Genomic DNA, 12,595 nt, shown 5'->3' on the forward strand with positions numbered 1-12,595 from the left:
AAACAGGCAGCTTTCAGTTTTCTCTGTATTTCTGTCTTCTCTTCTTCTTGCGAATTCTGCTTCAGAAGTTACTGTTCGATAAAGGTACCTTTAAGAGAGCTATTTTCTGGGCAGTGTGCAGATGTTGTTGGCTTGGCAGTTCTCCTCCCAACTGTTCGATTTTTCATGGACTTGTACCCCCAAATCATCAGATTGTGTCATTGGCTTTTAAGGTTGTCAATATGCTAAATTCAAACTGGATTGGAGTTTGGTATTTTTCAGGGTATAATTTAAACTGATTGGCCTAATTCGAATCTGTTTTGTCATCTCCAGGCAACCAGATAATTGAGTTGTTCGACCAAATGTTACATTATATTTCTTTTCAGAACACTTGGTTCTGTCAGGTAGTTCTGTTGCTTTTAACTCTCTCAAAAGTACAGTACACCCGCATAACAATTGCATCAGAAATTCCAATAGCCAGGATAATTGTTTCTGCAGGGTAGGGCAGAGTTGCAACCATGTGGAAATCCCAAATCTGGAAATTGTCCAGGAAATTACCAGTCATCTGGAATTGGAGAATTGGGACTGTTTAGTTCAAACGTCTAGCAATTACCCAGGCAAAGTTACTGAATTATAAACGTCCTCTAGCCCCTGGGTAACTAGTAAATTGAACACTCAACTCCCCAATGACATGGGGAAAGTGATGACTGCAGGTGGCTGGGAAGGTCATCGTCGAAGAGTGTGGTGCTGGGAAGCACAGCAGGTCAGGCAGCATCTGAGGAGCAGGAGAATCGATTTTTTGAGCATCAGCTCTTCATCAGGAATGATTATTTCAGCACCACACTTTTTGATTCCCCACTGTGGGAGGTGACACCCTCCCTGACCCTGCAGTAATAGACCTGGCCTCTTGACCTACCCTTTGCTGTCACCCTACACCCACACTTACCTTACGTGTTCACTGATTCTAAGTACTGTAGCAGTTGAAGTGCCTTGAGAATATTTAAACGGAAGAATATGGCCTGTTTGTTGGTGTGAAAAAAGGTTACGGTTTCTACAGTTCCTTGGCGCTGCAAGTTGCAATATTTCCTGGATTGGTCCCCACAGGTTTGTTAAGGCAGTTAAACAAGTTACACTTCTGTCCCAGGTTGGAAACTTTAGGTGTTATCTGGTTCCTCTATCATTGCTGACTATGGGAGCGCACTGTGCACAGATTGGCTGCTGTGTTTTCTGCATTACACATCAGAAGCACTTCATTAGCCGTGCGACATTTTGAGACATCATTATGCAAGCATGTCTTCTTTTACTCTTGAAGGAATAGTTTGTTGAAAACACACAATTAAAGTCAGTCAGATTGACTGTCGGAACTTCAAATTGTGGAATTTGAACAACTTCATCTTTAACTCACCTCACTTTTTTCAGATCAATAGTGTGCTCCTTGGTGCCTGCAGAGGCCCCAGTAATGCCTGTCTCTTTTGGGGGTACGTGGAACATTCCTACTTCAGTTCCTTCCTGCAACTCTTTTTCCAGTTCATTGAGGTTATTATCGATGCTGTTTCCCTCACTCGTCTGGAATTGGAAAAATGTGTTAATTTTGCTTTCAATAGCTGCCCTGCACTTTCCTTCACCTAGTCCATTTCTAACTCCTACCTTCACCTCCACCTTCCTCGACATCTGTTTCCATTTCTGGGGAAAGGCTGGCCACCAATATCTGCTATAAGCCTATTGACTCCCATGGTTTTCTGCTCAAACGACAAGGCAGCCTTCAGAACTCAATGTTAGGGTCTGAGCACCTTTGCTGAAAATGTGTTGCTGGAAAAGCGCAGCAGGTCAGGCAGCATCCAAGGAACAGGAGATTCCTTGGGCTTATGCCCGAAACGTCGAATCTCCTGTTCCTTGGATGCTGCCTGACCTGCTGCGCTTTTTCAGCAACACATTTTCAGCTCTGATCTCCAGCATCTGCAGACCTCACCTTCTCCTCTGAGCACCTTTGTCCATGTCCTTTCCCCAGCCCCACACCCCAGAACCTGTCATCACAGATTTCCGTCAGCACAGCCAACTCATTTCCACTCACTTATGGTCCCCATGAGTTCTCCTTCCCTGGGTTACCATTAATTATTGTTTGCTTGTCTTTCTCTCCCTCTGAGCTCTATCTTCATTATCCTCCTACTCCTTTATACCCTCCACCCCCTTTCCTCAGTACACTGCTAGTTCTGATGAAGCATTACTGGACCCGAAACATGGACTGTGCTTTTTCTCCACAGATGCTGCCAGACCTGTTGAATATCTCCAGCAATTTTAGTTCTTGTCTCAAATAGTCAGACATTGCTTAAGTACTTTGACAATTGGAGACAATGAGAGAAACATTTCATTGTCACAAAATTAATTGTCACCTCCCCCCCCAATACCATTGTAGATTAGATTATTTACAGTGTGGAAACAGGCCCTTCGGCCCAACAAGTCCACACCGACCCGCACCCACCCAGACCCATTCTCCTATGTTTACCCCTGCACCTAACACTACGGGCAATTTAGCATGGCCAATTCACCTGACCTGCACATTTTTGGACTGTGGGAGGAAACTGGAGCAAACCCACGCAGACACGGGGAGAATGTGCAAACTCCACACAGTCAGTTGCCTGAGGTGGGAATTGAACCACCTGTGGTGCAGTGGGCAGCAGTGCTAACCACCGTGCCACCGTGCCGCCCGCAAATTAAAAACAAATTAAAAATTATAAATTAAAAACCTCCAAACTGGAGTAATGAACGTGTTCCTAATATTAGTTCCTGTTGTGTTCTGCACTAGATGGGGACAGTCCAACCCAACATTCCATTTGCAGAAGGGAGACAAAGAGTATGTGCTGAGGAAGAGACCCCCTGGGACACTCCTGAAAGGAGCACATCAGGTACAGCAATGAAGGGAAATGGAAAAACTGGGCTTTCTGGACAGGATGTTCACTCTTGCTTTGCACTGTGATCATTAGAAAAAGATATTGATAGTACTTATAACGATCGCAATCTTGTCACAGGAACTCAAGTACTGCCGTTAACTCTGTTTTAAGACAATGCAAGTGATTTTAATCTGAGAAAGGGGAAAAAAAAGATGGTGGTGCTACCTAAGTGCCAACTGTGACCGGGCACTGCTTGGTATCAGCCTTCCTTATTTGTCAGCTGCAACTCAATCACATTGAATTGAATTGAATTGAATTTATTGTCACGTGTACCAAGGCGCAGTGAAAAGCCTTGTCTTGCAAGCGATACAGGCAGGTCACAGAGTTACGTAGCATGGATAAGTAAATAATAGGTAAACAGCAGCAGAAACAAAAACACAGGTACAGGCGAATGTTAAGAGTTTTTGAGTCCATTCAATATTCTAACAACAGTAGGGTAGAAACTGTTGTGAAATCGGCTGGTCCGTGTGTTCAGGCTTCTGTATCTTCTCCCTGATGGTTGAGGTTGTGGAAAAGCATTGTCAGGGTGGGATGGATCTTTGAGAATGCTGGCGGCCTTTCCTTGACAGCGGGCCTGGTAGATGGATTCTGTAGCTGGGAGGTTGGCCTTTGTGATTGTTCGGGCAGAGTTCACCACTCTCTGTAACAGTCTCCGATCTTGAATGGTACAGTTGTCATACCAGGTAGTGATACATCCAGACAGAATGCTTCTGATGGTGCACCTATAAAAGTTGGCAAGGGTATTTGCCGTCATGCCAAATTTCCTCAGCTGTCTGAAGAAGAAGAGACATTGTTGGGCCTTTGTAACCAGCGCATTCACACGAAGAGTCCAAGAAAGCTTGTTGTAGATGACCACTCCCAGGAACTTGACACTCTCCACTCGATTCAACTCTGTGCTATTAACGTCTGGGGCGGGGGGTATGAGTAACATTCCACCGAAAGTCAATAATAAGTTCCTTGGATTTGCCGGCATTGAGAGCTAGGTTGTTTTCAGTGCAGCATTTTTCAAGATCTTCCACCTCCTGTCGTTAATCTGGTTTGTCCCTATCTGAGATTCGACTGACTATGGTATTGTCATCAGTGAACTTGTAAATGGCATTAGTCTGGTATTTCGTGACGTAGTCATGGGTATACAGTGAGTACAGTAGGGTGCTGAGTACACGCCCCCTGGGGCGGCTCCAGTGTTGAGTGTTAGTGACGATGAAATATTGTCCCCAGTCTTCACTGATAGTGGCCTGTGGGTCAGGAAACTCAGGATCCAGTTGCAGAGAGTGGGGCTTAGTCTGAGATCACTACGTTTAGTAATCAGTCTTGAGGGGATAATAGTATTGAAGGCTGAACTTATGTAGGAATCTTACATGCTATTCTTGGTGTCAAGATGTTCCAGGGAGGAGTGAAGGGCAAATGATATGGCATCTGGCGTGGATCTGATGGTCCGATAGGCAAATTGGAGTAGGTCAAAAATGGTGGGGAGGCTGGAGTTGATTAATGCCATGACCAGCCTTTCAAAGCACTTCATGACCACCCAAGTTAAGGCCACTGGGCGTTAGTCAGTTTTGTGGCTGAGTCAGGTCCTGCCCCAGAGCTCAAGCAGAAAATCCCAAGTGACTGAGACACTGCAGTACCTTGATGGAGAGCAGGGTAGTCTGGGCAATATTTATCCTCAAATCACTCGCACTCATTCTCACTGTTAACGCTTTTGGTGTTTGTGGGAGCTTGCTGTGTGCAACTTGGCTGCCATCTTTCCTATAACAGTAACAATACTTCCAAAGTACTTTATACTTGTTCTTATTGGCGGGGTGTCCTAAAACGAAAGATACCTTTATAGATCAGAGCATTGAGTATAGGAGTTGGGGGGAGGGGTCATGTTGTAGCAATACAGGACATTGTTGAGGCCACTTTTGGAAAATTGTCTGTAATTCTGGTCTCCCTGCTATAGGAAGGATGTTGTGAAATTTGAAATAGTTCAGAAAAAGATTTACAAGGATGTTGCCAGGATTGGAGAATTTGAGCTTCAGGGAGAGGCTGAATAGACTGGGGCTGTTTTCCCTGGAGCATCAGAGGTTGAGGGGTGACCTTATAGAGGCTTATAAAATCGTAGATTTTATAGGGTGGATAGACAAGGTCTTTCCCCCAGGGTAGATTAGATTAGATTAGATTACTTACAGTGTGGAAACTGGCCCTTCGGCCCAACAAGTCCACACCGACCCGCCGAAGCGTATACCATCCAGACCCATACTCCTACATTTACCCCTTCATCTAACACTACGGGCAATTTAGCATGGTCAATTCACCTAATCTGCACATTTTCGGATTGTGGGAGGAAACTGGAGCACCCGGAGGAAACCCACGCAGACACGGGGAAAATGTGCAAACTCCACACAGAGAGTTGCCTGAGGCAGAAATTGAACCCGGGTCTCTGGCGCTGTGAGGCAGCAGTGCTGTAGTGGAGTCCAGAACTAGAAGGCATAGGTTTAAGAGGGGAAAGATTTAAAAGGGACCTGAGGGGCAATCTTTTCACACAGACAGTGGTGTGTGTATGGAATGAGCTGCCAGAGGAGGTGGTGGAGGCTGGTTCAATTACAGCATTTAAAAGGCATGTGAATGGGTACATGAACGGGAAGGGTTTAGTGGGAGATGGGCCAATTGGGACTAGATTAATGTAGAGTATCTGGTCAGCATGGACGAGTTGGATCAAAGGCTCTGTTCTGTGCTGTATATTTCTGGCTTGCATTTATAAAGCTCCTGTGACAACCACAATCTCTTCTCAGCCAATGTAGTACTTTCATAGTACATGTTATAATGCAGGCAATACATGTTTGATGCAGAGTGATGTCCTTTTAGCTATTTGCACTGGAATTAAGAATGAGGTTCTCATACAGAACTATAAAATGTAAACAGGACTAGACAGGATAAATGCAGGAAGGATGTTCCCAGTCACCAGGGAATCCAGACCCAGACCCAGAGGTCACAGTCTAAGAATATGGGGTAGGCCATTTAGGATTGAGGTGAGGAGAAATGTCTTCACCCAAAGAGAATCATGGAAACCCTGCAAAGTGGAAGCAAGCCATTCAACCCAATGAGTCCACACCCAACCCTCCATAGAGCATCGCGCCCAGACCCACCCTAGATTCTTCCCTTGTAACCCTGCATTCACCATGGCTAATCCATCTAAACAACACATACCTGGACACAATGGAGTCATCTTGCATGGCCGACCCACCCTGACCTGCACATCTTTGGAATGTTGGAGGAAACTGGACCACCTGGAGGAAACCCACGCAGACATGGGGAGAATGTCAAACTCCACACAGACAGTTGCCCGAGGCTGGAATTGAATCCAGGTCCCTGGCGCTGTGAGGCAGCAGTGCTGTGTGGAATTCTCTGCCAAAAGATTGGATATTTAAGAAAGAGGTAGATCTAGTTCTTAGGGCTGAACAGATGAAAGAGTTGTGGGTTGGATGATCAGCCAGGATCTTAAACAGTTGCCATGATCGTATTGGATTGCAGAGTGGGCTCCAAAGGTCAATTGGTCTGTTCTGATATAAACTAATTGTTCCTGTCTAGTGGAGAGAAATGCCTATGGTCTCATTGATAATTACCCACTTACTGATGTAATCTTTGTATGGTATGATCTGACTGTACTGCACGCAAAACAAAGAGCTTTCCATGGTACATGTGACAATAATAAATCAAATCAAATAAAGAATGACTATAAATAAAGTTGCTTCAATAAAGGGTGTGAGGGAAGGAGAAACACTCAGAGACTGTTTTTGGTTCTCTTTCTCAGGTGGCTAGAGAATATCGGGTGCAAAAGGCATTATTTGAGGTGGGATTTCCTGTACCGAAGCCATTGATGTTTGTGGATGACCATTCCATTGTTGGCACTGACTTCTATGTGATGGAATGTGTGCAGGTACGTTATGTGCACATATGAGAAAACTTTTACAATTCAGCTGATGTTTAAATAATTTAAGTTGGAGTATGCTTTTTAATTCCGGTGTTTTGGTCTGTGCCCACGATGGGAAAAGCAGAGTGAATAGTCTCTGAACAATTCCTTCCCTAATTCCGACAGTGCGGAGGTGATTTGCCAGACTGGTACTAGGGATTCGAGTAAAAAGTGAGGTCTGCAGATGCTGGAGATCAGAGCTGAAATTGTGTTGCTGGTTAAAGTGCAGCAGGTCAGGCAGCATCCAAGGAACAGGAAATTCAACATTTCGGGCATGATTCCTGATGAAGGGCTTATGTCCGAAACGTCGAATTTCCTGTTCCTTGGATGCTGCCTGACCTGCTGCGCTTTAACCAGCAACACATTTTCAGCTCTGGTACTAGGGATGACAGACTTCTGTATTGTGGGGAGTCGGGATAAACAGACATGTTCCTCTTGGAGCAGGGAAGCTGAAAGGAAAGTTCAATCCCAAAGGGAATGCAGAAGAGTACAACACATGAACAGGCCCTTTGGCCCACAGTATCTGTGCTGACTGTGATGCCATTCTAACCTAATCCCATCTGTCTCTATATGGGCCCTCTAGTTCAGAGTTCATGGTCAGGACTTCTAGCATCATGAGCCAACTGGAGTCCCTGCCCATTGTTGGGTAAACTTAGACCAAAATTGACAGGCCCAGTTAGTATTGTGGAACCGAGCAGGAGGTTACTGGGGATGTAGACCAACTGAGCAAACCCTAGATAGAGACAAACTATTTTCACATGTCATTAAGCTGGCAAAGGAGCTGAGGCTTGGGTTGGAGGAAGATGCACAATGTCTTTGTATAGTGAGTTGTTACAACCTGGAACATGCACTGCCTGAAATAACAGCAAAACAAATTCAATTATAAAGACCATAAGATATAGGAGGAGAATTAGACCATTCGGCCCATCAAGTCAGCTGTGCCATTCAATCATGGCTGATATATTTCTGAACTCCATTCTGCCTTCTTCCAATCACCCTTATCGCTTTACTAATCAAGAACCTATCTGTTGGTCTTAACACACTCAATGCCTTGACCTTTGCGACAATTAATTCTGTAGATTCACCACCATCTGGCTGAAGAAATTCTTCCTCATATCAGTTATAAAAGGGTTATCCATTCTCTCGTTATCCTCTCTATCCAGGCCTGTCAGTATTCTGTAAGTTTCACTCAGATCCCCCCATATTTTTCTAAACCCTGCTGAGTACAAACCCAGAGTCCTTAACTGCTTCTCATATGACAAGCCCTATGTCCCCAGAATCATTCTTGTAATCCTCCTCAGAGTCTTATACAGCCTCAGCAGTACATCTCTGTGCTTGTAATCTAACCCTCTCGAAATGAATCTAACATTGCATTTGTGTTCCTAACGGCCAACTGAACCTGTAAGTTAGTCTTGACAATCCTGAACTAGGACTCCCAAGTCCTTTTGTGCTTCAGATTTCCAAAAAGACTGTTTAAAAATATTCTACATTTCTATCCTTCCTCCAAAGTGCATTACCTCACATTTTCCCACATTATATTCTATCTACCATTTCTGCTGACTCTCCTAGCCTGTCACCCTTCTATAGGAAGGATGTTGTTAAACTTAGACGGTGCAGAAAAGGTTTACAAGGGTGTTTCCGGGATTGGAGGGATTGAGCTATGGAGAAAGGCTGAACAGGCTGGGGCTGTTTTCCCTGGGGCTTCAGAGACTGAGGGGTGACCTTACAGAGGTTTATAAAATTATCAGGGCACGGATAGGATAAATAGACAAGGCCTTTCCCTCAGGGTAGGGGAAATTCGGATCCAGAGGGCATGGTTGAGAGGGGAAAGATTTAGAAACGACCTGAAGGGTAACCTTTTCACGCAGGTGGTGGTGGGTGTATGGAATGAGCTGCTACAGGAAGTGGTGGGGGCTAGTACAATTACAACATTTAAAAGGTGTCTGGATGGGTATATGAACAAGAAGGGTTTAATGGGATAAACCAAATGCTGGCAAATGGGAATAGGTCAGATTGGGATGTCTGGCTGGCGTAGATGAGTTGAACCGAAGGGTCTGTTTCTACGCTGTATAACTCTATAAGTGCTTTTACAATCTGCCTTCCCTCACACTACCTGTCCCTCCACCCATCTTCAAGTCACCTGCAAACTTAGCATCAAATGCCCTCAGTTCCTTCATTCAGATTGTTAAAGTATAATATGATTGGTTCAGATCCCAATGCTGACTCTGCAGAGCTCCTCTCGTCCCCAGTTGCCATTCTGAAAAAGACCTCTTTATTCCAACTCTCTACCTTCTGCCAATCAGCCAAATCTCTATCCAGGCCAGTACCTTGCCCGAACACAACGGGCTCTTATCTTATTTAAGAGTATCCTGTACTGCACCTTGTCAAAGTCCTTCTGGAAATTCAAGTAGCTCTCCTTCGTCTAACTTGCTTGAGGAACACTGGCTCAAAGTTGATGAGCTGGAATTTGAGCTTTGAACATTGTGTGACATATCAGGGAGGGGGTAAGAGTTATCTGGACACTGTTTCAGGAGGCAGTCATGCCCTTTCCATTAGTCAGTGGTCAGGGACCAGAGGGTGTGATGGACAACAAGGCAGGTACAGGGATCTAGGAGATAGTGATGAAGGAGCCTTAGACGTTGAGGTTGTCTAACAAGTTTAAGATTCTCATTCCCTCTGTGGATGAGAATTGTGCTGTAGGGAGGATGAGTAAATTAACCATAGCACCATGGTGCAAGGAGCCATTCGAGATGGGGAGGGGGATGGGGGGTGGAGAAAAAGAGAAATGTCATTGTAATCATGGAATACAAGCCTATCCCACCAGAATAACTCTCTCCTTATATTTCCCAATTGGGAACAAAGAAATGGCAAAGGAACTGAATAAGTACTTTCCATTCTGTCCAACTCTATGTGGTCACTCTGAACCACAATGGAGTCTACCAACTCTGACATCATTCAGTTACAGTACACCACCCAGCCCCACATCTGTTTGAATCACAGCAAACCTTTTATCAACCATCACCTCCGGGACCTGGAGTGTGCCAATTGGTCAAATATTCCGATAATCACAAGGTACACATAACCACAGCAAACCCTGATCAAACAAAGATTTGAGACATCAACATCCATAAAAAAAATGTAAAAACATCAACACCCCTCCTCAATTCAATGTAAAAACACACAGTAAGAAATAGAAACATAATACAGGGGTACACTCATTACTATTGTACTTTACTTACACCATAATTACTTAGCAGTGTTTCAGATATATAATTTTTTGCCAGTTTATCAAGAGTGCCAGTTGATAAGGTACCAGCTGAAACAAAGTTTGATCTACTTCATTCTCAATTTGATTTTGATATAAAAAGGAACACTGTCTTTCAGTTTGTGACCTGTACATATTTCCCCTATTTGCCTTCAAACCAAAAGGCAACCCATAATAGATAGTCAAATTAGTAGCTATTACCAAACAGTGAACTTATGTGTTGACCTGTTATGACACTTTTACGCTGGGCCCATGATCCTGGCCTTCAATTTATCCTGTTTAAAAAGAAACTTACAAACTACTAGCCAAAAATAAAGCAAGTAAAAAATGCACCTATTTTCTTCTGCAGCAAATTCCCACCAAGTTCCCTGAACTCTATACACTCACATGGGCCATGTTTCACTTTGGATGTAATCTCCTATCAGGAATGATTTGGAGGTGCCGGTGTTGGACTGGGGTGTACAAAGTTAAAAATCACACAACAGCAGGTTATAGTCGAACATATTTAATTCGGAGCGCTGCTCCTTCATCAGGTGATAGTGGAGGACACAATTGTAAGACACAGAATCTATAGCAAAAGTTTACAGTGTGATGTAACTGAAATTATACATTGAAAAATACCTTGATTATTTGTTGAGTCTTTCATCTGTTCAAATACCATGATAGTTTCACTTCTTTTATGTGTAAATCACAAAACCTTTTTTTTAGAAGTTGCATTCTCAGGTTAACTGTAACAATTGGTGTTAGCGAGACAATATGTTGAAGGTGTTACACAGAACACAGGGACTAACACCTTCAACATATTATCTGGCTAACACTAATTGTTACAGTTAACCTGAGAATATAACTTTTTAAAACAGTTTTGTGATTTACGCATTAAAGAAGTGAAACTATCAATGTATTCGAACAGATGAAAGACTTAACAAACAAATAAGTTATTTTTCAATGTATAATTTCAGTTACATCACACTGTAAACTTTTGCTATAAATTCTGTGTCTTACAATTGTGTCCTCCACAACCACCTGATGAAGGAGCGACGCTCCGAAAGCTAGTGCTTCCAATTAAACCTGTTGGACTATAATCTGGTGTTGTGTGATTTTTAACTCTTAACAGGCAGGAAATCTGCCATCCTTACCTGGTCTGGCCTACATGTGCCTCCAGACCCACAGTAACGTGATTGACAATTACTTGTCACTCCGTTCAGGAGGATTCAGAGATGGACAGCAAATATTGGCCTTGCCATGAAAGAAGTTTGAGAAAAGTACCCAGTTATTTCGAAACCAATTGATGGGTTACAGTCGAATGAACTCAGACAGCCCAAGAGTTACAGGCTTGACTCCAACTCACCTTGGTTTGATTTATTCTTGTCTATTTATGATCCAGGGCCGGATATTTCGAGATGTCAATCTTCTGGAGGTGAAGCCAGCAGAACGCTGTGCCCTGTACTTGGCCATGATGGCAATGATTGCGCGACTTCATTCCATCGACTGGAGAGCACTGGGACTGCAGGGCTTTGGCAAAGAGCACAGTTACTCCAAGAGACAGGTTCACCTCCCACATAGAAAGCCTCTTGTTCATCAAAACCTCTGGCATTTTTAGATGACTGTGATTTTACAAATATAATGTGTCCTTAAATAGAATGTGCACAGAGAACACTCGTGAATGCAAAGTCAAAACTCCCATTTTGACACACATGTTAGACTTCACAATGTCACAGTCAAAGTGTCGTTATGTTACAGGCATGATGGGGCATCTGTAAGGTCGGGGGTGTGTGTAAGGGGGGGGGGTTGGGGGTGTGTGTCAGGAGGGGGGCGTCGGCTGGTGTATAAGATGGGGGTTCGCAGATGTGTACCGGGGGGGTCAGGGTTATGTAAGGGGGCGTTGGGGTGTTTGGGGGTGTTGTGGGTGTGTAAGGGGGACACTGGAAGGGGTGTAAGGATTTGATGATGATTGTATGTTTGAAGTGATGTCATTGGGGACCGTGGTAAGATCAGCTGAAAACTACATGGGCATATAAAACATCAACACTTTTTGCAAATTAATTTAGAAGTATTCATTGTGTTATTGAAATGGTATATCGTTATATGTTGAGCCATAACATACAGATTTATTTTGTACATGTGAAGATTTTTTTTCAGCAATACTCATATTCTGTACTATCAAATTTCTAATTCTGGAGAAAATGAGTCTTACTCAGCTGATGTATTTATTCTGAGGAAGATTCATATCAGACACGAAACATTACCTCTGTTTCTCTCTCCACAGATGCTGCCAGACTTGCTGAATTTCTCCAGCAATTTCTATTAAGATTTATACGTGTCTTGTTTTAGGTGATGTTTAGGGTTATATTCACTTGCAAATATTAAAATGGAAGCAGGTCAGGAAATGATTTGCAAAGCGCTGATGTATCCCTGGGAGTTGTGTCTGAGAATGGGCTGCATTGATCAAATAAG

General features: G+C 43.6%; 1 protein-coding gene across 2 annotated transcripts in view; it reads left to right on the top strand.

Moving 5' to 3' along the window:
• Positions 1 to 12,595, top strand: part of acad11 (acyl-CoA dehydrogenase family, member 11) — a 149,074-nt gene that overhangs the window by 3,291 nt on the left and 133,188 nt on the right. For both annotated transcript variants that reach the window (XM_060849801.1, XM_060849800.1), the window contains exons 2-4: positions 2,783 to 2,882; positions 6,718 to 6,843; positions 11,526 to 11,687. In XM_060849801.1, coding sequence (XP_060705784.1) covers positions 2,783 to 2,882; positions 6,718 to 6,843; positions 11,526 to 11,687 — 388 coding nt within the window. The remainder of the gene's footprint in view (positions 1 to 2,782; positions 2,883 to 6,717; positions 6,844 to 11,525; positions 11,688 to 12,595) is intronic.

Source organism: Hemiscyllium ocellatum, chromosome 34, assembly GCF_020745735.1.
Source record: "Hemiscyllium ocellatum isolate sHemOce1 chromosome 34, sHemOce1.pat.X.cur, whole genome shotgun sequence".
Classification (NCBI taxonomy): Eukaryota; Metazoa; Chordata; class Chondrichthyes; order Orectolobiformes; family Hemiscylliidae; genus Hemiscyllium; species Hemiscyllium ocellatum.